This window comes from Monodon monoceros, unplaced genomic scaffold (genome assembly GCF_005190385.1).
Source record: "Monodon monoceros isolate NGI ecotype Baffin Bay Population unplaced genomic scaffold, NGI_Narwhal_1 Super_Scaffold_11, whole genome shotgun sequence".
Classification (NCBI taxonomy): domain Eukaryota; kingdom Metazoa; phylum Chordata; class Mammalia; order Artiodactyla; family Monodontidae; genus Monodon; species Monodon monoceros.
Genome location: NW_021703767.1, coordinates 120,205,076 through 120,232,108, shown reverse-complemented (window position 1 = coordinate 120,232,108; position 27,033 = coordinate 120,205,076). Strand labels below are relative to the sequence as shown.

The following is a 27,033-nucleotide window of genomic DNA, read 5'->3' as shown; positions in this document are numbered from 1 at the left end:
GCATAATCCAGTTTAATCCTTTTATTTTTTTTCCTCCAACTATGTGAAGTGGTCCAAAACTTTAACTTTTCTGTAAATTTCTATACTGTCTAAAATTTTTAAATGACAAGTATTGTTCATTAACATTAAACTTTTTTATATATAAGGACTAACTCATGAATAAACTTCAAAGTACATTCTCTTATATAAGTAGAAGGAGCTTTTTACTTAAAACTTAATTTTAACTGCATCGATACTTTACATGTACTGGTTTGGTAATACAGCTTTAACTATGACATGCAGCATATACATGTTGGTAAGATGTTATTAGAGAAATATGTGTGTACATATACATATTTTGCACCTGAATTACCCAGGTTTTCTTAAGTGGTATGTATACAGTCAACCCTCCATATCTGATGCATGCATATCCAATGGTTCCACATCCACAGATTCAACCAACCGGCGATCAAAGATATTTGAAAAAAAGAATTCCAGAAAGTTCCAAAAAGCAAAACTTAAATTTGCCAAGTGCCAGCAACTATTTCCATAGCATTTACATTGTATTTACAACTATTTGCATAGTATATTAGGTATAAGTAATCTAGAGATGATTTAAAGTACACGCAAGGATGTGTGTAGGTTATATGCAAATACTAAGCTGTTTTATATAAAGGATTTGAGCATCTGCAGATTTTGGTATCCTTTGGGGGGTCCTGGAACCAGTCCTCTGGATACTGAAGGATGACTGTATTGGTCAGTTAACCAACATTAAGTAATAATTGTGCCCCCACTAGGTGCGTAACACTTTTCAGTTTGTAGCTATCTGGTACATGAAGATTTCTTTTAGAAATATTCATTTTGGATGTGCATATAGTTACTTTTCAACTGACTTCAAACACTGGCTACAGCTCTCAAGACATGTTGATACCATATTATTAGCTTCATATTACACATGCTAATTTTTGATATTCTAGCCCTAATTTAGAATATGCCCAGTGAATATCTTTAGTAGAAAGTAACACAAAGCTAATATTCAACATATTTTCACGTTTTTCCCAGTTTCCTTCAAATTGGCAATGTTTGGTTAATGCTTATGTTACTTGGCAGTAGCTTTGCTTCAGACCTATTTTTGTCTGAATTTTTTAGCAGTAGACCAATTCTGCTAACAATTGAGTTCAGAAGTTTACTTCCTTCATCTTCCACTGTTAGTGCCAGTGACCAGTACTGCTGTGCAACAAAAAATGCTGTCACTTTATCTCACTGGGAATGAGTAGTCTAAACCCCCCTTCTACCATGGATTAAAACATACGTGATGGTAAGAGTACAACTACACATGTGCTTAGAAGAGAATTTTTTAAATGAGATCATCAACAGGTGGAACTTTGAAATATATTCTACAAAAGAGATTTCCTTTCCTTTTATCATTTGATAATTGTTTTCTTATATGAAGATTAAAATATGTTCTTGCTCTTTTGTGATATTATTTAAATCATTTCCTCTTGATTTTTTTCACCATATATTCACTAAGTTATCTGATTTACATGCAATTTGGCACTTTAGAGTGTTCTTTCTCTCACAAAATATATTTAATAAAAATTCTGTGTATGTACAAATGTGTCAGTATTTATTTCATTTAAAGAAAAATATATAACTTGGAAAATTAATCTATCATAAACTTATTTTCCAGAAAAGAAAAGAGAAAAATTCCTACGCTAATGAGTAAAACAGCAACCAAAAATTTATTATTTTGGGAGGAGTGAAGATGGTTCTATGATTCTTTAACAGGAAGAATTTTAGGAAAGACCAAGTAAATGATTTCTACAAATTTAGTTTGTGATGAAATAATTTGAGTTAATCAACATAAATTTGTCTATTATGATCCGGGTATGATACTAGACACTGGGGATTCAGCTGAGAAAAACATAGACAAAGTTTTCTGGCCTCATGAATCTTATTTCCTAGTGGAGAAAGACAGACAGTAAACAAATAGGATTTGTAGATGGTGATAAGTGCACTAAGAGAAATAAAACAGGGAAATGTGATAGAGACTTAGGAACTGGGGTGAAGATGCTTTTAGTTTGGGTGGGTCACGGAAGGTCTCTGTAAGGTTGTGATAGTCAGGCTGAGGTATGCATGGTAGGAGGAGCAGCCAGATGCTAACTGTTCAGTAGAAGGAACAAGTGCAAAGGCTGTGAGCCAGGAAGAGTCTTGCAGGCATTTTAGGAAAAGAAATAGGCAAATTGGCCTAAGAGGGAGAGGTAGAGAGTTTGGAGATGAAGACAGGGTCTATGACTTATAGGTCTAGATCTGAATCTGGATTTTCTCTTCTCCATCACAACTGGAGTTGTGATGGCTCTTCAGTATATGAGGTTCGGTGAGTTGCTTTAAGCAACATGCTGCTTCTGAATCTTGCACCTTCATCATAGCTCTATTATCGGTTTCCATATCACAGATGAAAAATAAATCATATAGAGGATCTTAAAATACCCCAATTTACACTGGATGAAAAAGGATCCGAGAAACAAGAGAGAATATTCTGCATCTGAGATGATTCAAAAAGACTTCTGAAGATACAGTTGAAACACTAGTTTACTTTGAGGGAGGAAAAACCCTCTAATACTTTGGAATGCCTCCTAGGATTACCTCCTAAAGTAAATTGGAATTCTCCTGAATCTAAGAAATCAGTCCAGCCCCTGTGGGAGCCTTATGGAAAAGGAATCACCTAAACCCAGAAGCTTGAAAAAACTTCAGATTAAAGTGGTTTCTATAGTTCTGAGCCATCTGAATTTTGACCCTTAAACACTCTGGAACTTTTGGATGGGCCTGGGTTAGAGCTGTTCTGCTACTGAGAAAGAAATTTTACTGGACTACAAAGAGTGTCCATAAACCCAAATAGGTACCACTCCGTTCACTGGCCACAGATTTACAATGAGCAATTTTTTTTTTTTTACAATGATCAATTTTGACATTCCACTAAATACACAAACTTAGAACTGTATTAAACATTAGAGAATGGGGCAGATTTATGATCTACTAGAGATAAGAAAGAAAAAGCTAAAATGATTTAATAGATAACTGTTTTGAAGTAAACACATAAAAATGTTTGGAAAGGTGGGCAATCTTGTCTACCTAAGGCCTCTTAGAGAAGATCGAAAGAGCACTGTGAATGATGAGAAAGATATATTTAGGAAATTTGGGAGTTAGAGTTGGCCGGGACAGCGATGGAACAAATCAACCTGAACAGAATAGGAAGTATTTCTCTCAAATCCATGTACTCAAGTAAATTTATGTATTGCCTTAAAAACCTAAGCACTATGGGTGCAATTTAGATTTTTGCACAGTTGGCTGTGGAAAGCAATAATTATTCGAGATACAATGTCCAGTCCCCCTCCCTCAGCTTTTAAAGTTGCAAGAATCTGCTTTAAATACAAGCTTAATTAAAAAAAAATATTCAAGGAAGTAGCACTTACTGCACTTCGGTTAGCTTTTGCTTAAATAACACTCATCTTCTAAAATCTGAGTTATAAACGTGAAGATGAACAAGAAACCACTGTAAGGACTACGACGTAGAGTAGATCCTAATGATGTGCTTATCCAATGGTTACATGCGAATAAACGATACTAGAAATGTTATGCCAATTTTATATCACAAAATGGTTTTTTTCTTTTTAATACAGTTTTAGAAATAATTATGTAGCTAGCCCGACATAATTACACACAGATGAACACAGGTCTGGTGGCGTGGCGAGGGCCCTGTCCTTTCTGGTTTAGGCAGAGGACAAAGGAATATGCAATAATTCGACAATTCCACGGGGGGGGGGGTTCGACTAAACGTTAAGTCATCAGAGGCTCAGTGAACCACCCCGCTGCATGTTTAACTTGTGTGCCGCCCGAGACGGCGGGGAAATTACCTCAAACCTGCAACCTGGTTGTGGAGAGGGTACACCCGGCCATTCGCCTTTTCCTCCGAGGCTGGAAGCCTTCCAGGGGGCGGTGCGCTCGCGGACTCCGCCTCCGCCCCAGGTCCCGCCCACCACAGAGCCTGCCCCGTGGTCGTCGCTCTCACCGAGCGGAAGATGACGTGAGGAGAGCCGCGAACATCTCTGGGTGCAGCTCGGTCGGCGGTTTCCAGAGCCCTGGAGCCCGGCTGGTGCAGAATCGCCTCTTGGAGCACCCTTCCCACCGATTTTCGTCCTCCACTCTGGCCGGGCCGCTCCCCGCGCGGCCCCAGCGGCTCCTGGCACGGCCCCGCGCTCGGCTGCCGCCCTGGCGCGGGCCACTCTGCCGTCCCCGGACGGGCGCGGACCTGCTCGGCCTGGGCGCCGGCGGCTGGGGAGGGGGCGCTGGCCCCGGGGCCGCGCATGCGCCGCCACCAATTTGGGGCTGTCGGTGGAGGGCGAGTGCTGGCTCCGTGGGGAGGCGACGCCCTTCGGGGCCAACGGGCCGCGCGCCGAGGCGGCCGTGGGAACGACTCATCCCTTTTCCAGCCGGGGGTCGGGGTCGGGGCTGGTGGGGGCCCCGCCCCCGTCTCCTGGCCTGCCCCTTTCATGGGCCGCGATGATGGCGGCCCTGTACCCGAGCACGGACCTTTCGGGCGCCTCCTCCTCCTCCCTGCCTTCCTCCCCATCCTCCTCTTCGTCGCCGAACGAGGTGATGGCGCTGAAGGATGTGCGGGAGGTGAAGGAGGAGAACACCCTGAATGAGAAGCTTTTCTTGCTGGCGTGCGACAAGGGTGAGAGCTAGGCCCCTTTCTCTGCTTCTGGATGCCCGTGTCCTTCACACCCCTCATCCTCTCCCCAGCCTCAACTCGGGGCACTCCCTCTTCCTCGTGCGCCGAGCGTCTGTTCGCGCCGCGCCCGCTGCACCTGCCGGGCTGCTCGGCACCGCCTCTGCCTTGTGAGTGCAGAGCTGTCGGGCGGAAGCAGCCGCGGGTAGCGCCCTCCGAGAGCCGCACCTGGGGCGGCGGCCCTGCCCGGTGGTCTCCTTTCGTGCGGTCAGGTGTTCAGGTAGCGTCGTGGGGGCCGGGACCCTAGGGTTTCAGCCTCACCTGCGCTACTGACCACTTGAATGACCTGGTCTACCGCTTGGGGCTTTAGTTCTTTCTTTCTGGAAGCCCAGAGGTTTTGTCTAGTTTTGGACCTTTCAGTACGAAAAAAATCCCATGTCCTTGCTTAATGTACCTCCTGATTATGGGCTCTCAGCTGGTGTTTTGTTTTCTTTTTTCTTTAAAACCTTACTTGTATTATTTAACTCCAGCCACCCGGTGCCTTGGTGTTCAGTGACTGTCTAATGGCATTAGGTATGTCAATATCCTAGGTGGACATAAAGACAGCACTTTATGGAGAAATTCTGCCTAAGTTCCAGAGTTTCTCCAAATTTATGGAGCAACTTTGTTCATGCTTTTTATTAGAGAGGAAGGTTTATTGCTCCTCAGACGTCTTTGGGAAATAAAGGTAGTGCAAAATAATTACAGGGCAAAAATGTGGAATATATTTAATATTTTTTTTAAAAATCTGGAAATCGATCACTTTTATGGCCATAACAAAGTCTCCTCACTTAAGCATGCTTTCTATTGATGAATATAATAAAAAGAATGGGAAATTGATTGCCCTAAGACTGCTTTTATTTCCTATGTGTAAAAAAGTGCTGTGAATTTTCTCTTTCTAAATTTATTCAGCTTGCCTTCCAGTGGCCATGCTTGCTTAGGAAAAATGTTTAGGATCATGCAAACTTCCAAAACATAAACCCAAAGGGCAACTTACACTGTGAAAAGATTAACTACAGAGGATTTTTTTGTTTGTATGTGTTTTTTTTTTTTTAAATAAATGACAGCCTCCTTAACCACTTTTACTGCTTTGAGATAGGATTTTATTTACACAACTTTTTGAAAACACATTGATGTATAAAGAAAGTCCACCCCTGTCCATCATGAGTCCTTTTATGATCTTATGTAGTAGTATTAAATTATATTATGAAAGCATTTGTGAAAGTCCACCATGGACAGGTTCATACAGTCTTGGAAATGTGAAGAAACATAGAATATATGTCTATAACCTCATAAATATCATTGTCTGTGGATTACATAAAATTATTTAGTATTTCTAGAGTGGATAGTCTGAGTTCTCTTCCTTCAAAAATTCTCTGAGAGAGGAAGGGAACGGATTGTGTTGTACTAGCATTAATAAGTGGCTGCTACATCTACCCCAGCTTACTGAGCTATGGTTATTTTAAAGCAAACAGAAATTATGTCAAGAAAGGCAATTTAATATTCCTGTTAAACTGAGGACAGAGGAATGTCATAGTGGAACATAGCTCGAATAAGTACTTGTATGGTGTGTATATTTAGGATTATTGCATGACATATGTCAAAAGAGTTTGAATGTATGACAGTTCTGTAACCTGTCCAGTAGTGCCAGTTGAAATAGCCTTGATAGTCTTTCTTCGTCAGTTTCCCTTTTATAACATCATTAAGATCCTTGGAGAGATTTGGCTTTTGGGGGTTGGGTGGAAAGTAAATATGCATGCTTTTTCTCCCCCGTATAAATTAAAACATTTTTTAACAAGTGAGATTAAATAGGTATTTTCTGTTTCAGGTATGTTGAAATGAATTCTTAGGTTAGATTTGGAAAAATGGCTTATTTCTTACATGTACTTATGGTATACATTTATGCTGAAAAAAATATATTTGAGTTATAGCAGTTTTTTTGTTTACTCATTTATATTCACTAATATTGTTAAGCCTTATTTAGCGTTACCCAAGCCAAATCTAAAAGTGAAAAGTTTCCTGAAGTAGCTACAGTTTCCACTATTACTTTGGAGCTTTCATCAAGCCAAATGGCAAACGTTGACTGAGACAGCTTTTGGGGTAGAGTGCATATGCTTTTCATAGATGATTTCATTTAATCCTCACAACCCCATGAGCCAGATGTTGTTATCCCCATTTTATGAATGAGGAAAATGAGGCTTAGCAAAATTTTAGAATTACTTTGCCCAAGGTTACATTAGTTAGTAGTAGAACTAGGATCTATTTTGAGCCTGTACTCTTAACCACTAAGTTTTGATCTAGTTGTAGTTGAATGAATGAAAATCACTTTGTTAGAAAAGACACATCCATATTTGGATTTACTAATTGGAAATTAAACTTGCTGTCTGTGAATGTTTTATTAACTGTGGTTTCCATGGATTATGTTTATCCAATAAAAGTAAAAAGCTTTAATAGCACAAGAGCAGATCCACTCTAGAACATCTATGTTTCTCATCCTTTTTTCATTTATCAAGTTTACACTACATGTGTAAAATGTCCGTAATGTATTCCACTTAAGGAGAATTCCTAAAGCAAAAATTGTGGAGATGGGGTTATGTGTTAGTGGATGGGTGACCCTTTGAAAGGTGTGTACAGATTAAGGAGTAAAGAAAAAAGGAAAGAAAACGATTTTATAGTTTGATTTTATAGTGTGTACAGCTAGCTTTTATGTAAATTATTAGTCCAATAGATCTAGGCAAGCGCAGATCCAGGTAGTGGCCACTTAATAGTGGCTATTGTTGATCTTGAAAGTGGGTCAGAATCATCTCAAAGGTAACATCGGTTCTTTTTCGTAAAATTTAGAAGAAAAAGTGAATTGAAGGCTCCTGTGCCAGTTATAGAAAGCTAAGTCTGGCCCCCCACCCCACATAAAATTCTCAGAAAGTACACATATTCTTTTTAGATGTAGAATGCTGCAATTCAGAGGTAAAGGTTAATTGAAACAAGAGTGTTGTTTTATGGAATATTAAGCAGTGATTCTTACCACCCAAGTCTTCCTTTCACACTGAGAATTAGTATGGTCATGAGCCACTTTTATTTGTGGGAGACAGGGGTCTAACTTCAGACCTGCTGGCTGGAGAATTAATACCTTTATTTAGGGAGCATCTAAGCTAAACATAGTTGTTAATTCACCTCTTTGAAAGTAACTGTTGCGTAGATGGCAGCTTTAGTATTAAACCCTTAATTTGCTGATGATCAGTAATCAGTTCTTGTGTAGAAAAGGAAAATGATGACAGGATTCAGTCCCTGCCAACTTTTCATGAAGAACATTTTCAGGAAATTTGATTTGCAATAAGTCAGGAGGCCCTTCTTGAAATTTCAGCATGGAGTCAGGGGAGGGATGGAGAGAGCTGAATTTCACCTTTATTGTCAGGCTCAGTCTAATAATCTAGATCTCTGTCACCTTTGTGGTATTGATTTGCTGCATTGTATGGAGGGTGCTTTGATGCCTGGATTCTGCTTAAACTTTGCATACCTTTGGCTTAGCATGCTTTTGAAATGGGTAACATTTCTGGGAAAAGTAATATTAAGCTGTTGTTTTAATAGCACTTAATATATTTAATGGGACTTTTAAAAACAGCTATTTGAAAAGAGATTTTGAAGTGGCTGGGGTTGGAGAGGATGGCCGTGGGAAGAAAAAGTGCAGAGTACTGGGTACTGCCAAGAAGTTTTATGTCGACAAGGGACACCTAATGTTAAGAGGTATGTGCTGTGAGGGAAGAAAACTTTGCAGAAAGGAGAGGTAAAGAGGGTACTATATACAAAATTCTACAGGCATTTCACAAATTGTCATTAGTATTTAAGCATTTAAGTATTTTGTACAGGAGAGTTTTTCAAATCACCAGTGGTGCCATAGTGTATGGTTCATCTTTATTTTAACAAAAAAGACTCTTAAATCACCAGAATCTTGGTGGATAGTTTTATTATAAGAGGCTAATCATTGAGCAGCTAGCTGCTTCATAGTAGTATAATACTGGCATTTCTTTGTAGTGATTACAGAAGTGTGCTTCTTTATTTCATTTTTAACTTGCTGTTCTTTTCTATAATTCATCATCTGACTATATATCAGGTTAATTTTGTTAGGACACTGGAGAAAGGTGCTTTATCAAGAAATAACTGACTACATCCCTATCCTTTAGTGCCTTCTTCTGTAGTGGAGATGCTCTCTTGTGCTCTTGTGAGAAGCAGTAAGGGAAATAAAGTATGTTTGTGCCTAATAGATCTGTCTGAAGGGCAGAAACAAATGCTCAATTTAACTTAAATGGCCTACTTATGATTTGGAAGATGGGATATTCTTAGTATGCAGTCAGTCTTTTATCTGGGCAGTTAAAAAAATGTAACCCAAGCCAAACCCCTTTACCTAGTATATTATAAACTTTGGGGAAGGGTGTTAAAAGATTAAATTTTATTGTATGGGTATTGTTGCAACCTAAGAATAATTCCTCTTCTTCCATGCTTCCAGTGTTAGAAATATCTTCCTTATAATTGACCACCAAATTTAATGATACTAAGAAGTTTTAAGATCTAGGATTAGTAGTTTAATATGTAATGAGTTCAAAAGCTATCACTAAGGGGTAAGTAGTGACTTTTACGAGCCTAAACAAATTATCAGGACTAAAAGAATTCCAATACCATATCAGTATAGTTATGAGATTCAGTGGAATTTCTTTGCATGCCAAAACTTTGTGACCTATAAAGTGGTGATCAGCACTGTTATTAATAGCTTCTGTTAATTAAAAAAAACCCAAAAAACTCCTATGTTTATTTTCTGGTCATATTTGTTGCTCCATCACTAATCCTTTTATATTTTTTGTAGCTTAATTTATATTGATCCATAGTGTACTTTTTCAGTTCTATAAATATGTATAATTTAAATGTATGTGAGATTAAGTTTAAGCAACACAATAAATCCTTTATGAAACTGTATTACTGCATACCTGATATTAACTAAAGTTTTATACAACTTGTAACATCACTGTGAATTAGATCTCAAGTCATATACAGACTCTAATTACAAAGTGAACATTGCTTCTAATAGATTCAAGAATATGTTAATAATTTTTAATTTATAAACTAATTTACTCTAAAAAAATCAGCATTACCTTCTATAAGTATAATTTTTTCCTGCAGCAGTGTCTGCTCTTTTGCCAGGTGATATTCATTATCACTAATAGTCTTAATTAACAGACATAACTGGCTAAGAAATTATAGTAATAATTGTCTTTTTCCAAAAATATTCAGAGTACTACGGACAGTTCAGCATACCATGTTTCTGAGTATCTAATTTTGAAGGTTTCATCCACAGCAATGTGATTACAAACATGTTGGGGTCTATGATAAATATTGGGTTTTGCACATTTGGTAAAACTACATTTTAAATTGTCTTCACTCTAAAAGTCTTGCACGTGTGTTGTTTTTTTTTCTTTTTAGTATTTGGTTCAAACTAATTTGAAGTTTGCTGTAGAGTTAACATTTTAATCAGTATTGTCATTATTTATATTTCCAGATCCAACAATTGAATTTGATCATGGCTTTGTATTTTTTTACTTCATCATTCTTTTTCCTCTTAATAATAAAATCTTCTGTTTTAAGTGTCTTTAGTAATAGTTCAATAAGAATGTTGCAGTTGCCATAGTCAAAAAGTTTGTTAGATAAACTTGGTTTGAAAAACTTTACAGATTTTTTGACAGATAAATTCTCCAGTACTTCACAACTAACTGAAAATTTGGTTACTATAAAATTAAACTGACCGACATTAATACTCCCATTTCAGTGATGCTGAAATTTACCATCATATGTCAGAAAATAAAATGAGATGCCAAGAAGAAAAGGTGATTACCGGTTCTTCACTGATACTATAACATATCTCCACTGTCTTTCTCAAGTTGGCCAGGGTGAATATATCACAGTTGGCCAGGGTGAATTTGTTGCTAAGGATCCATGGGATTACAACAGTATTTTTATATACTATTTCATTTTATTAAATTGTTGGTTAGGACTCACTACATTGATTTCATGACTGCTAATGGGTTTCAACCTGCAGTTTGGGAAACATTGGTGTAGAAAGATCATAGTGGGTAAGTGGGAGAGTGGCAACAAGGTAAATGCAGAATGATAGCAAGACCCAGGTCCCATAAGGCTTAGTAAGCTACGAAAAGATTGTGGCATTTAAAGTGTGATTAAAAATATTGAGGATTGGGCTTCCCTGGTGGCGCAGTGGTTGAGAGTCCGCCTGCCGATGCAGGGGACACGGGTTCGTGCCCCGGTCCGGGAAGATCCCACATGCCGCGGAGTGGCTAGGCCTGTGAGCCATGGCCGCTGAGCCTGTGCATCTGGAGCCTGTGCTCCGCAACGGGAGAGGCCACAACAGTGAGAGGCCCGCGTACAAAAAAAATCTTGAGGATTGAAAACCTGATACGATTTGAATTTTAAAATGATCACTGTGAATGCTGGGTGGAGAGTGGATTAAAGAGGTGGTGCTGGAGTAGAGGTGGGCAAACTACAACCCACAGGCCAAATCCACCCACCACCTGTTTTTGGAAGGCCTGTGAGCTAAGAATGATTTTTATATTTTACATTTCAAATGGTTGGGAATAAATCAAGAATAATATTTCATAACACTTGAAAATTATATGAAATTCAAACTTGAGTGTCCATAAATATTTATTGGAACACATTGGAGTTCATCGTGTACATTTGGTCTGTGGCCACTTTGGTGCTGCAAGAGCAGAGTTGAGTGTTTGCAACTGGGATGATATGGCCCCCAAAACCTAAATATGGCCCTTTATAGAAAAAGTTTCTTGACCCCTGTACCAGAGTGTAGGCAGCTGTATCAGTAAAGACGTTAATGCAGGGTCCAGGAGAGAGATGATGGTGTCTTGAACTGGGGGTTACAGTGTACAAGGGTACAAGTGGATAAGTATGGGAGATACTCTGGAGAGGGGACTGAGAAGTTTTGCTGTTGAATTTGGATACTGGTGGAACTGATTGAAAAGGTTTCTTTTTCCTTCACTGAAAAAAAGACAACCATCTAGCCAAAAAAGTAAATGGATCATGTTGCCTTTCCTTCTATATGTTATATTCTAAAAGATGAAAGATGTATGTAACTATTAAAAGCAACTTCAGTGTAAAATGAAAAACATTTCTAAATTTGCCTGACCCAAGAAGGCATTTTGACTTATAATCCTTGCTCTATAACTAGCTTCTTGCTATATATTTTAAAGTTACTCACCTCTTCTTACATATACACTCATCCCAAATATTAAGACTGTTCTGGGCTTTCTGAATACAGTACATTGTTTTAAATGGCTTGCAAATATAAACTTAGGTAGAATGCTTAGAAACCAGTCTAGGTTTCCTATAGGTTCTGTGACTATAGTTTATAGTTGTTCATTTGCGTGAATGTGTCAGCCGTGACGGGGTGGAAATTTTTATTATTTTTAGGGATGAAAATTACTTACTTGGTTTTGATTTCTAAGGTTTTTTTTTCCTTGTATAGCCCCCTAACTGTAATGGGAATAGTGTTTGAAACCTTAAAGCTGTAGAATCTGACATTTGCAATACAATTACTTTTTAAATAGCAGTCTAAACTTTAAAAATGTGTAGCCATTGTTTTTGACCATTTGCTGTATGTGAAATTTATACAATTTTATAAGAATTATATGTATACAGCTCTCTGTACTTTTCAGTCTCTAGCAATATGGCTGACTGAATAATCTGAAAATGCTTCTGTTTTAAATCACCTAGAAATGCTAGATAAAATATAATAAACATACATTTAAGTGAACAGCTGAGCTTTCAGGAAAGTAAGGAAAACAGATTCAAACATAAAGAAAAGACTGAAAAACAGAGGAGTATGTGAGTTGACATTTGAGTGCTCCGTGGATGGGAGCAAGAGTTATTAGTCTGGGCATTGCTGGGATTTGAATTTTAATGCCCTTGTGGAAACAGGTTACAAAGCCTTGAGTTTGTACAAAGTGGGGGAATTGGAACAACATCCAAACATGAAACCAGGATCCTTAAAGGACTACACTTTTAGCAAAGGGGTAGATGAGGAAAAGAACCCACCCATCAGCACAGGGAGCCTACAAAGAACCTTTCAAATAAGACTTCCCTAAGAACTTGTAACTATGCTCCTGCCTCTTGTTGGCTTGGGGTTTAAATTAATATTACCTACTTGATCTGGGAAAACCTAAACTGAGAAATTAGTATAAAAAGGATTCATAGGGTAGCAAAACCTCTGAGTTATCTGGAAGAAGCAAACACAAAACATCCTTGGTGGGACAAGCTTTCAAACGAGGCTGCCTAGTTTCCCACAGTTAACCTGCATGAAGTTGAGTTTGCAATACCCAATTAAAAAATTCAGAAGACAGTCACCTATTATCACAATAGGCACAACGAATAGGATTAAATCCCTAAGACCTAGATAATTATCATATGGAGACCATAAAATAAGTATGTTTAAAATGACAAAAAGCTTAAAATAAGGAAATTAAAACATAAGGAAGTAAATCAAAAATTTGGAAAGGAATCCAATAAAACTTAGAGAAATAAAAAATGTAGTCATTAAAAATAAAATTCATGGCGGTTCCCTGGGGGTGCAGTGGTTGAGAGTCCACCTGCCGATGCAGGGGGCACGGGATCGTGCCCTGGTCCGGGAGGATCCCACATGCCGCAGAGTGGCTGGGCCTGTGAGCCATGGCCGCTGAGCCTGCGCGTCCGGAGCCTGTGCTCCGCAACGGGAGAGGCCACAACAGTGAGAGGCCCGCGTACCGCAAAAAATAAAAAAAAAATAAAATTAATGAATAATCAGCAGAAATAGTTGAAGGAGGAATAAGTGGAAGAGAAATCTGAAGAAGTTATCCAGAATGCAGGAAAGAGAGAGAGAAAGAAGAAAAATAAATCTTTAGAGACAAAGAAGTTAGAATGGGACAATCTAACATAATGTCTAAAGAAGTTCCAACAGGAGAAAAAATAATAAGGGGATGAAGCAGTATTTGAAGAGAGAATGGCTGAAAATATTGCATATGAATGAAGGGCATAGTCCTTAGCTTCAGAAAGCCTAATGATTCTCAAGCAGGATAAATAAAATCTAATCCTCACCCAGACACATCATGAAACCAAAGAAAATAGAGCAAGGGGTTTTATGGGTAGCATTCTCCTACAACTAAGATATTGAAATCAACTCACCTGAAATAAGATTTTAAAGTTATTTTCCAGCATTAGTGATAAGTTTTCACTGATCTATCTGCATGTTCATATTGGTTCAACTTTGTGAAGTGTTTGATAAGTTTTTTGCCATGGAGCATTAGTGTCTAAATATTAATTAGTAGTTCTATGAGGAAATAATTTCTTTTTGTGACTAGTTTTCTTCTTGAGGGAACTAAGGAAATACACCATCAAGAAAACTACCACTCAACATCTTCCAAAATGTGTGTGGACTTTAAAGTCACTGGTTAAAAATAATAGCATAATTTATTTGAAATTTTAACCAAAAAAATCTGTTACTTTTCTTTGTTATTCACTCATTTAGTCCAGTTTTAGAATTTTCTCTTTCTGTATCATGAAATCATTTTTTTTCCTTCTGATTTCCACTCTGATTGTTCCTTTCCTGTTTCTTATTCATAGACTTCCAAGGAACAGCTATATTTGCAAGTCACTTAAAATCATTTATTCATTGAATGTTTAAAAAGTAAGATGAAATAAAACAAAACCCACTTTGCTTTCTTTCTCCATTTAATTAGCATTTCTCTTTTGATTTATTCCCCTTTTACCTGCTGCACCAGCTGGTTAGCAGACAAGTATAGTGGGCCCTCTGTGAAAATGATTACCTCCATAATTATTCTCATTTCACCCCATGAGTTAGCTGTTTTGTTGTGGGGTAGAGTGGGGTAGAGTGACGCAGAAGCTAATCTGCATAATCCTGACAGGTCAAATTTCGCTTTGAAATATTCTGACATTGGCCTCTACCAGCATTAGTCATAGTCTTGCTTAAGAGTTTTGTGAGCTGAATATTCTGTCGTTATTTAATCTAAACAGCTTCATTAATGAGATGTGTGTGTGTGTGTGTGTATGTGTGTGTGTGTGTGTGTGTGTGTTGGGAGAGTGGAGAGGAGACTAGGAATTTCGGACATCTTTCTCTTTTACTATACATACCCACAAGCATATACACGTTCACACTGCTTTTCCAAAGTATTTTCCCCTGTAAAACCTCTTCATAACATCCTCCACTTATTACTAGATCTCGTTTTTGACCATTTAACAATTAAATGTGTGTATGTATTTGAGATATAAAACTTAAATCCTTTAAGCTTATATCTTATTTTCCTAGCACGCAGTCTATGTTTTTAGACATTCTTTATTACTTTAAATATCTTCTGAAAGTTCTTCTCCTTATAATCAATCAGTTATGAATTTTAAACAACTTTGATTTTAAACTGTACATTTAAATTTTTTCTACTTTTTATGTTTGCAACTGATGTACATATTCTTTTATCAGGGTATAAGTTTTCAGCAAGGAAATGCTCACATTTTCTTTGCACATTTCCATATACAAAAATGAGTTTACGTTTTTTAATCTTTTAAATCAACAGGCTAAGTTTTCTTTACAGTCATTCTTATTTAATATGTCATGGATATTAAATTATGTTTGTATATTGTTATTTAGGTGACTATTATATGGTTAAAAAGATTTTGGAGGAAAACAGTTCAGGTGACTTGAACATAAATTGCGTAGATGTGCTTGGGAGAAATGCTGTTACCATAACTATTGAAAACGAAAACTTGGATATACTGCAGCTTCTTTTGGACTACGGTTGTCAGGTACAAGGCTAGATAATTTTATCCAGTAGCTTCTAAGTACTGTTAGATATGCCATGTTTTCTCCTTTCTTTCTAGTTTCCTTCCTCCCTTCCTTCCTTCCTTTTTTCCTTCCTTTCTCTCTCTATTTTTCTTCTCTCTTTCTTTCACCTTTTATTTTGTTTTGAGCTACTAAAAATTTAAAAACAAACTAAAAAAAACCCTTTTTAAAAAAAGTATAGTATTTTGACTTGATTTATCTTTTTCTTCCCAACTTTCACTCCTGCCCCTTATTTTATATGTTTTAAACCATCCGACAGAGGTAAATTATCATGACTTATTAAAGATGACTTTGTTTTTATTACTTACATTATTATATTACTATTTACCTTATATATCTAAAAATAGTACAAGTGTTCTGGAAGTGTCAGGGGAACAGGTATTTCTGTGGCCCATATAATTTACAAGCATAAAAACAGAATACTCCTCACTTACAAAGCAATTTTCAATTTGATTTTCTCCAAAGTTTTATTAAATTGTCCTTTTTGTCTGAAATCTAGTGTTTGCTTATAGCTAAAGGTGAACGGATTTTTTTAAACTGGAAAACATTGACCTTTCTGCTTGTCTTCATATCAGTTCGTGTAAAAAATCAGGCATCTGGGGCTTCCCTGGTGGCGCAGTTGTTGAGAGTCCGCCTGCCGATGCAGGGGACACAGGTTCATGCCCTGGTCTGGGAAGATCCCACATGCCGCGGAGCGGCTGGGCCCGTGAGCCATGGCCGCTGAGCCTGCGCGTCCGGAGCCTGTGCTCCGCAACGGGAGAGGCCACAACAGTGAGAGGCCCGTGTACCGCAAAAACAAAACAAAACAAAACAAAAAAAGCAGGCATGTGTATGTCTTGAAAGAATTCAGTTAAGACATCGGAAGGAAATTTAATAATATTATTTTCCTTCCTTTCTGGTTTGCTTATAATGGGACTTAGCATATGAATTCTGGCTCTTTTTTCTTTCAAACAGTATGGTTCTTTGCTCTTTTGTAGCTTTAAACTAATGAGACTTTTTTGGGAGTGGTATCAGGAAGCACTCAGAAGATTTTTAAAAAATAAGTAGGTTAGTCCTATGTATGTTTCTATTATATATATAAATATAATACATATATATGTATTAAAACATGTGGTACTGTCTCTGTGTATACATATTTAGAGTAGAAATAAATTGCTTTCCCAGAAATTTCATTTATCCAGAACACCCCCGAGAACCAGGAAGTAAGTGAAAAATACCTCTGAGCAGCCAGGGTAGATGGCGGTGAAGTTTCCCATTTATGAGCTTTATCATAGGGGTAATTCTGGAGTCCTCCTTCAAAATCTGTTTTTTCTTACTTTAGATTCCACTTTAACAAGCTTACTTAGTTTTCTAATCCATAGAGAATTACAGGGGCAACAGAAAGGGCATGAGGCTGCAGTGGAAAAAAATTAGGCACAGTACCTCTGACTCTATTTAAAGAGGTCAATAGCATTAGATACCTGTTAATCTCTAAGGGTACTGTATGTTAGAGTGGTAATTGCTATTTATAACAATGGCCCAGAGTCAGTAAGGGAAAGTTAAATTATACTCAGTATGTATTACTTGAAGAAAGAAGAATATATATAGTACTTCTGAAAGCAGAAAACTTCCATCAAATCTGTTTAAATTTCAAAGTTAAACACTTAAAGGCATAAGCTTCAGTTACCTATAAAATAATGTCACAAAGAAAGTCTCTGATGATTCTATGTAAAAGAGGTATTAGGGTATTGATACAATAATCATTTTGTCTTTTTACATGTAAGATTCTATGTATATAAAATGTCTGCAGTATACATGGTTCTTTCACATACCTGATCACATTTGAACATCATAGGCAGCCTGTCTAGATATTATATTTTTTATAGATCAGAAAACTGAGGCTCATAGACTGTAATGAATTGCCCAAAGTTCTAAAATAAGTAAGGGCAAAGCTAAGATTGAAGCTAACCTTTTGACTGCAAATCCCATGCTCTTTCCAGTTCACTGTGTTCCGTCTTCAATTACCTATGTCTTATCTGTCAGTCAACAGATGTCCAAGGCCTTTGGTTGGGTGTGACTGTGGAAATGAATATGTAAAACATGAGTTCTGTACTAAAGGATGTTAAAACCAATTGGACAATGAAAGTGCATATGAATTTTAAATCAATCAAATGATACAAAAGTGTATTTCATAAGTGCTGGGTGGTAATAGTACTTGACCCTTGTATGTCGCTTTGAGGTTACAAAGTGCTTTCATGTATTTTATCTTGTGTTATACTAGTGGCTCTCAACCGGCAGTTTTGTCCCTTGGGGGACATTTGGCAATGTCTGGGAACATTTATGGTTTTGCGGCTTGTGGGTGGGTTAGTACTGGCGTCTGGCGGGTAGAAGGTAAGGGCGTTGCTAATCATCCTACAGTGAACAGGACAGCCCCCCACAATAACGAATTATCTGGCCTCAAATGTCAATAGTGACACCATTGAGAAACCCTGTTTTATACCTAAACTTTTGTGGTTCACAACAAATGTTTTGGAGACATAGGAAAGAGGAGATCACTGTGGTTTAGAGCTAGCAAGAAAGGTTTCATGGAAGAATGGCAGTTGAGCTCAGCCTTGAAATATTAATAATTGCTAATATTTATATAGTTCTACTGTGTGACAGGAATCTTAAATATATATTCACTTCCTTAATCCTTACAACAGTTCTATGAGATAGGTGCTATTATTATCCCCACTTTATAGAGGAGGAAACCATGGTACAGAAGGTTTCAGTAACATGCCCAAAGTTACTCTGTAAATGCCAGATCTGGAATCTGAACCCAGGTTCTGGCTCCAGAGTCCATGCTTTTACCTGCTACCTAAAACTACTGTAAAACAGGAGGTGGAGAAGGATGTAAACAAAGGCATGTAAATGTATATTCTTGAGACAGTGAATTGACTTAGCCTTTTTGAACAAAATATTTGGGTTGGATAGTAGTGGAAAATAACTGGAAAAATAACTAAGACAAAACTGATGAAAAGGGCTTGAATGCCAGTCTAAGGAATTTGGCTTTTATATGATAGATAGTGAGATCATTAAATAATTTTTGAGTAAGGATGTGATGTGTCCAATGGTATTTTAGAAAAACTAATGTAGTGGCTGTGTTCAGTACAGATTAAAAAATGGGAAGTGGGTAGGGCTATAAATAGCTTGGGTGAGCAGTTTTTATAATAATCCAGATGTGAAGAGGTTAAAGCCTGAACTGGAATAGTGGCTATAAGAATAGGGGAAAAAATGGCAGATGTGAGAGATGTTATGAAGGAAGAATTGATAGAACTTAGTATTTAAATTTGGAGGGGGGTATTGAGAAGGAGTCCAAGATGATTTGAAAATCTTAAACATGGGTTACTGGGAGAATGATGCAAGAAAAACAGGAAGTTAAGTCAAACTTGGGGCAGAGAACTGTGAATTCTGGTTTTAGCCTTGTTTATTTTGGGGCTATCAGGCAGTTTCCAGTGGAAAGCTGACATCTCTAGGGAGAGGTTGGGCTGGAGAGATACAGCAGTCGTGGCCATGGAGATGACCCGACATCATGAGAGTGGATGAAATCATAGAGAAGAGCAAACAACTAGTGCTGATTCTTTCTCAGGGAGCATCTACATTTAAAAAGGGCATTAGAAGGAAAGGGTTTCATTAAAGGAGTTAGGATATGCAACGTTGTGAAAACCAAAGAAACGGTTTTATTACATTGCTGAGAAATCAAGGAAAATGGTAGGAAAGGCCATTGGATTTTGAAACTGGCATCAGTAGAATTAGAGAAAATGACACGCATGAGCTTGAGAGTGAGAGTGAGAGAAAGAAAACTCTAGTGGTGAGAGAAAGAGAGGATCATGTCAATTAGCAAAGAGTGAGGAAGTATTTCATGTTTTGGGAGGCTTGGGGAGGTGAGGGCTGGGACTGGTGTTTCTGCGAAGGAAGGACCAAGGTCCTGTAGAAGACCAGAGCACTAAATAGAATACCTAGGTGGAAAATTTAGCTTTGGGAAGGAATGAAATAAATGAGTATCTGAGCTTTGAGGAGAGAGTATGGGAATTGTTGAAAAGACAAATTCTGAGGTGAGAAGGGAGATAGTAACCTCATTAATACATAATAGGTGTGTACTGAATAGATTTTAATAAAGAATGGTCAAATATCTGTGAAAAATTAGGAAGCAAAACTAATGAGGACATTTGTATACCTGGAGATACTTAAATAATTTAAAACATTTTTCCCTTCGGAGCTGCCTTTGATATATCAAGTAACAGCATTGTGCAGAATAAGTCCAGGGCAACTCCTTACATGACTTTTTTACATAAATTTTTTTATACCTGAAGCTTATCCTTTTAAGCCTTGAAAGATTTAACATGACTCTTTCTTTATTCTTTACTAAATAGTATATCTGAATATAATTTAACTTTACCATCGTAAGTGGGAATCATTGAGAGTTTAATCATTTTACTTTGCTTCATATAGTCTGAGACTATTGACACGTTTTCCCTTACATTAAGTGGCTTCAGACTGCTTTGTATTGATAGTGATTTTGCTATGCTGATATTTTATCTTCTCAATGATCAACTTTTAGCCGTTTTTCATCCTTCCTCCCTTCTCTGTTGGTTTTAATCTAGCCTGTAGGGTACTTGGGAAAGCCAGGTGTCTGTCATTTATGGACAACTCGAAGTCGGTGTGGGTGAGGCAGTTGTTTCTAGGAAAGAATGCCCATGAAGTTCGTTTGTGACAGCTCAGTATGGTTTGGGGAGAAATTTGCAGCTACATCCATGGCTATGTTTCAGATGATTGGAGTTGCCTGGTGTTTTGACTTCGAGAGCAGTGGCATTACTATAGGTAGCTTTATAGGTTAAAATTAAAAACCATAAATGAACTGTTTAGTAGTAATGAACACATGGTTCTTTTTGCTTGTTTGCTTCACCTGACCAAGTACAGTAAAAACTGAAGAGAAACGTTTGTAAAGCAGAAGAATAATAGTGCTAGCTTTTAAAGAATAGGCTACAGCCCAGTGAACCCTAAAATGTTTAAGGGATAAAATAATGAATTAAATTTCCCATGAGGGTGGGGAGTTTTCCCTGTAGGAATACATAGGCAGTTCCTAATGGTTGAATGTGACCCCAACCCAATTATTTGGGGTGCTTAGTCCTATTTTTAGACATCCAGATGAAGTCTGCCATTTTTAGTCCTGTTTTTGACATCTAGAGAAAGTGGATGAAAGCTTCCTTTTCAGCTACAAAGAATATTAAAGATCTGGTATAATTTCATTTTCATGGGAGAGAATATTGATTTAAATAGTTGTTAAACAGTATAATCATTTAAAAATGTACAGGGTACATTTTTAAATAATCAGGGTATTTTCTTAGATTAAATCATTACCTATCCCCACTTTTTGCTTCTGCCTTTATGGTTTTCCTTAAAAAACAAAACAAAGCAAAACAAAAAGAAACCCCAAACCTGATGTCTCACTTGCCAAGTATCACAATAGGACTGAAGAGTTTGTTATATCGAAAAGTTGAAAAATCTCCATTTCCTCAGCTTCTATTTAATTACTTTTTCCTCCTGTCAAAGTTGGAGCTTCAAAATGACCTATAGTTTGGGAGTAAAACTATAAAGTCACTTCTCCAGCTTGTCTCTAAGGACATTGGTATCCTAGTTCTTTGTGATTTTTACTTGCTAAGATTGCTGATGTTGGGAATTTCCTGGTGGCCCAGTGGTTACGACTCGGCGCTTTCACTGCTGTGGCCTGGGTTCGATCCCTGGTCAGCGAACTAAGATCCCGCAATCAGTGTGGCACCACCAACAAAAAGAAAAAGATTGCTAATATTAATGCCATATTTGTACCATTTCAGTCAGCCGTGTGTGCTTTAAAGATGAGAACAGAGGGGCTCCGCCTTCTGTTAACATATTTTTCATTGTCCCCTAGCCTCATGGTTGCATTATCATTTTTATCAGACAGAAAACAATCCTTTACCTGTAGTAATTGTTCTTGGCAATTTCTTTTATAGATTTGGAGTAATGAAGATTCTTTTGGTCCAAAGTTCGAGAGTAAACATCTTGAAAAAAATAACATATCAACTAATACTGCATAGATCAGCACTGTTTCATTAATAAACCCCACTATCAAGCATTCATTATTTTACCAGCTCATTCAGTGAAACCAGGACAAAAATATGTGTGTTGTGGTACACTGAAGTACTGCCAAGGCTAGCAAATGTACTATTCGGACAGTCTAAATTTTTAAAAATTTAGTATTACTGTATATAATACAGTTTAAATTAAAAAAAATAGTTTTCTTTATGAATTAGTAAAAATAAATAGTTTACCTTTTTATCCTCCATTTTCATTTTTAACCTTTTTTTTTTTTTAAAGTCTGCAGATGCACTTTTGGTGGCAATCGACTCTGAAGTAGTGGGAGCTGTTGATATACTACTTAATCATCGACCAAAACGATCATCAAGACCAACTATAGTAGTTAGTACTCTTAAATATTTATTAATTTGGATTTTTAAACCAAAATAGATCTCCTGCCCCACTGCCATTTTTTTCTCCCTCCCCTCCAATTTGCTTTGTTTTAAAGAAATAGATTTTTTTTTTTACTCTGTAAAATATTGCTTTAAAGTAAGTAGACATTTGCAAGAATAATTAATGTTGCTCTCAGGAAACCGTATTAAAATTCATGATATTTCTATAATTTTGCCAGTGTGATCCAGTATTTTTAGTTTGGAACATTCTGCAGGTTAAGTTGAAAATACAGATTAGCTTCCAGGTGCATTTAAAAGTTAAATATAAACAGTGACACCATAGAACTGGAAGAAAATGTAGGTGAATATTTGACTGGGAGGGAAGGACTTTGGAGAAAAATCACAGTGGCACAGGCTTTGGCTGTATAGAAGTTAAACTTCTAGAATTAAGACATCAGGCAAAATTTAGAAAGCAGATGGATAACTTTCAAAAGATATTTCCAGCATATATCAAATTCATAATCTTAATATTAGATGAATTGAAAAACATCAAAATCAATAAAAGACATGGAAAAATCTCAAAAGAAAGTACAAAATATTAAATCTTACTAATAATCAAATACGAGGTGCTAATTTTTGCTTATCAAACAGCAAATTTTTTGTAAAAACTAATAACCATTGATGGCAAAGGTGTAGCACAGCCTCATACACCACTGGAAGAGGGTATTTTGAAAAGTAGTTTGGCAGGATATGTCATAAACAAGAAAGATGTTCATATTCTTGAACCTAGCGCTTCCTCCTCTAGGAATTTGTAAAGGAAATGGTCAGAAATGTGGACAGAAATGTTACTTGTAATCTTATTTGTAGCAATGAAAAAACCATGTGACACAATCTAAACATCCCAAAATAGAAGATTGGAAACATAAATAATTACATATATATTAACATGATATTTTTAAAAGGAATAATTAGGAACGTGAAAAAATATGATACAGAAGGGAAAAAATGAGAATAGTAAACTGTACATATAATATGATCTGAGATTAAAAATATGCACAGAAAAGGAACTGTATGGAAATGTAGCAAAATGTTACCTAACAGCAGTCATCACATTGCCAAATTAAGGATATTTTTCCTTACTTTAAAATTTTTCTTTATTGCTTTTGTAACTAGGAAGATAGTCACTAATAATTAAATAAATTCTACTGTAAAAATGAGATATTTGGGGCTTACCTAGTGGCGCAGTGGTTGAGAGTCCGCCTGCCGATGCAGGGGACACGGGTTTGTGCCCCAGTCTGGGAGGATCCCACATGCCGCGGAGCGGCTGGGCCCGTGAGCCATGGCCGCTGAGACTGTGCGTCCGGAGCCTGTGCTCCGCAATGGGAGAGGCCACAGCAGTGAGAGGCCCGCGTACCACAAAAAAAAAAAAAAAAAAAAGAAGAGATATTTGTTGTGTATCAAAATTTTAAAGTTATAACATTCATTATTGGTGAGGATGTAGTAAAACAATCAGTAAAAATTAATTTCTGGGAGTGTAAACTGGCTATACTCAGAAGAAAAATATTGTTTTAAGAAAGAATTATAAATTGGTTGCAAATTATCTGCCATATTCTGAGAGCGATAAGAAGCTCCCCTAAATTCCATACTTTATCATATATTAACTGAAATATTTTTCTCTCATTTAAACTATTACAAAGTTTGTGTAAGCATGACTTTCTCCAGAGGATAGTTCCAACTAGTTTAAGTGGTGGTAGGCAGCCAACAAGAGTAGAGAAAAAAGGGCCAATAATATAACTCCTATCCAAAAGATCAGAAATGATCAGAAATCCTATTCAATTTTCTGACACCTATCCTGCAGTTACTAGTATATTTTGGTATACCTATTCCACCTTCTAGCCTTTTAATCCATTTACACTCTTAGGGAGGGTGAGTGTAGTGTGCCAGGGTATTGGAGCAACTGACTGATATCATTTCATCACCATTGTCACTGCCATTCGAATACTGAGTTGTAAGGGTGGGCAGTCCTCACCTACTCAATGAAAGAACACTTTTTACACTATCTCTAACAAAGAAAGTTATCCAGCCTTTGCCTGAATACTTGCAGTGACAAGATCACATTTTAATGGCCTCATTACAACTGGACAGGCAGTATCAAATATTTTTATATACTTTTTTTTTTACCACCTCAGTGAATTCATTGTATATTCTTGGCTTATCAAAATTGTCTTTTGATAAATTTTCACTTTTAAATACAGGGGTTTTTTTTTTGATAGTATGTAGATTATATTATGAGCATTGAAATTAGGAACTTTAATCATCTATCTCTAATAGTGTTTTTCATACAGTTAATTATGTTTCATAGGAAAAATAAGGACCATTTTTTTTCTTAAGGGATTAAATATGATTTTCTCCTCTTTATAACCTCTTTTTTTTGTAATTAGGGGGAATGGAATAAATTTTTAGATTTTTCTGTAATTTTAAAATAAATTCATTAATTTGAAGTCCCCAATAAATAGATGGGAAGTGTATAAACAAACTATTCATAAGAGAGGAAAAAAAAGATAAGAATGTCAGAAAATACTAGAATTTACCAGTAATCAAAGAAAAATAAATTAATATTTCATGATAGTTTTTTTCACTCATAAATTGGGAGTGATCATGCTCAGTGCTGGTGAGTAAACCTTAGTGGGTGGGTACATTCCTATATTATTGGTAATATAAACTATTAAAAGGACTTTGATAATATGTATAAAAAGCTTCAAAATTGTTCATGGCCTTCAGACCTATAATTCCACTTCAGGGGTTCTATGTTAATGAGATAATCCTGAATTTTGAAAAAGCTGTATTCATAAAGATGTTTGTGGTAGTATTATTTATATTAGCAAAATAAAATATCTTGAACATAGAGTCTATGAACTTCCTTAAACTGCATGCAAAATTCTGTACATGAATTTTTTTTCCAGAAGATTCTGGGTTATATCTTTATGAGATCATTATAAGGGTCCTTGATCTTCAAAATCTTAAGGACCATTGTTTTTAATCGTTGGTGCCAAGTCATTCATGCCAAAGTTGCCCTTAAAAAGCGGGTGTGGTGGAGAAAGGACTAAAAGGAAATACTGTAAAATGTTTTGGGTAGTAGGAACATGGGCATTTTTATTCTTTCTGCTTTTGCATATTTTTCAGATATTTTATAATGTGTACACTACTTTTACAATGTTAATAAAAATTACAAAAATTAACAGTGAACTTGATGAGCTTATACTATGGAATCAAACAGCTCACAGGAAAACATCTGTGAAAAAGTGATAAGTATTAGAAAGAATATGTAATAGTCGTAAAATAGTCAACCTTCTTTATTTAATCCTGCTCTTTATTTACTAATGTTTCTTTCCTCGTGTCATGCAATCACCAGGCATGAGCCCATGTAGTGAAAGGAGCTCAGCATCCAGAATAACACTCAGCTGGGGTCTATCTGCACTTTGCCACTCTGTTGTCGTAGCTCGGGCACATTAACTTCTCTGAGCCTCAGTTTCTTCATGGGGATTATAATGTTCAATTTTGCAGGCTATTGGGATTAAATGAGATGATAAATGTACACTGCCTAATAGTTCCAGGAGCTATGATTGTTAGTGTTTTTGTGCATTTGTAACAGGAAGTAGTATAGGTGGTGTTTGAGAATGTGTAGAGAATTACACAAAATGAAGAGTGCCTCCTATTATTCCTTTCAAGTAACTTCATTGCTATCAATGTGGCAAGGTTTTGCCATAGAGGTGGAATTAAACTTTTTTTTCTCGTGCATTTATATTTTGCCTACTTTTAACATTTCTGTTTTTCCATTATATTGTTTTTCTAAAATTCTTGTTCTTTATCCTTGTCATGCATGTTTCCATAATCCTGTGAAAATGAAACACTTTCTCCTAAAGTATTTCTCTAGATATCCACACTTCTTCTTTGTTAGGAAAACAGAAGTCTGGCTGTATGAACATTTCCTATTGAAGATTTTGTCTGTCATGATTATATTGCATTTATTAACTAAAGTTAAGTTTTGAGGTTTCAAAAAAGATTTGATCCTAGGAAAATGTTTATCATATTCCTCAAAATAATTTTTATATCCTTTGTGCATTCAATATTTTTCATTACATTTTTTAGATAAATGTTTTTTTGAAGTCACAAATAAGAACTTTTGGACGTTTATGTAAATATTTTTCAGAAACTAATGGAGCGAATTCAGAATCCTGAGTATTCAACAACTATGGATGTTGCACCTGTCATTTTAGCTGCTCATCGTAACAACTATGAAATTCTTACAATGCTGTTAAAACAGGATGTATCTCTACCTAAGCCCCACGCGGTTGGCTGTGAATGTACATTGTGTTCTGCAAAAAACAAAAAGGACAGCCTCCGACATTCCAGGTCAGAAAATTAAGGTTTAAATTAAGATGTATGATGCAGTAAGGTATATGTCAATGAAGTTTTTGTTGTTGTTGTTCTTTCTATGTCTACTTTAAGAAATATGGTACTGCAATGACTAATGAAAGCCAGACTTCTAGCTCCTTTGCTTAATACAATGAGTTCTGCATTTTAAAGAAGTATTTACTAAATGATGAATAATTAGGGAAAAATTTCAAATAATGAATAAGGTTTATCTCATACTTCTGCTGGTCAGGGATGGGGTCACTATTTGCTTTTTATAAGCAGAGTTTATTAATCTAAGAGAATTTCCAAGCACTGGAAGGGGTAGAGATACCACTTCCTGTCTTATTTATAAGAAAATAAAAACTATTATCTATCTAACTAGATATTCAACCTGTTATGCCTCTTTTTCCCCTCTCACACAGTATTTGAGTCTTCTTCTCTTCCCATTCTCCCCAGTCAAAAATATTAAGAACAACTGAGGAGTGAATGAACAAGAAAGTACCCCTTCT

At 36.6% G+C, this 27,033-nt stretch overlaps 1 protein-coding gene across 3 annotated transcripts in view; it reads left to right on the top strand.

Moving 5' to 3' along the window:
* Positions 1-4,326: 4,326 nt before the first annotated feature.
* TRPC1 (transient receptor potential cation channel subfamily C member 1) overlaps positions 4,327-27,033 on the top strand; it is a 64,186-nt gene continuing 41,479 nt past the window's right edge. The window contains exons 1-4 of one of the 3 annotated variants that reach the window (XM_029214831.1): positions 4,327-4,714; positions 15,453-15,607; positions 22,017-22,118; positions 26,319-26,521. In XM_029214831.1, coding sequence (XP_029070664.1) covers positions 4,540-4,714; positions 15,453-15,607; positions 22,017-22,118; positions 26,319-26,521 — 635 coding nt within the window. In that variant the 5' untranslated portion in view covers positions 4,327-4,539. Of the gene's footprint in view, positions 4,715-10,597; positions 10,618-15,452; positions 15,608-22,016; positions 22,119-26,318; positions 26,522-27,033 lie in introns of those variants that run through there. The other 2 variants (XM_029214832.1, XM_029214830.1) reach the window with 2 other exon arrangements.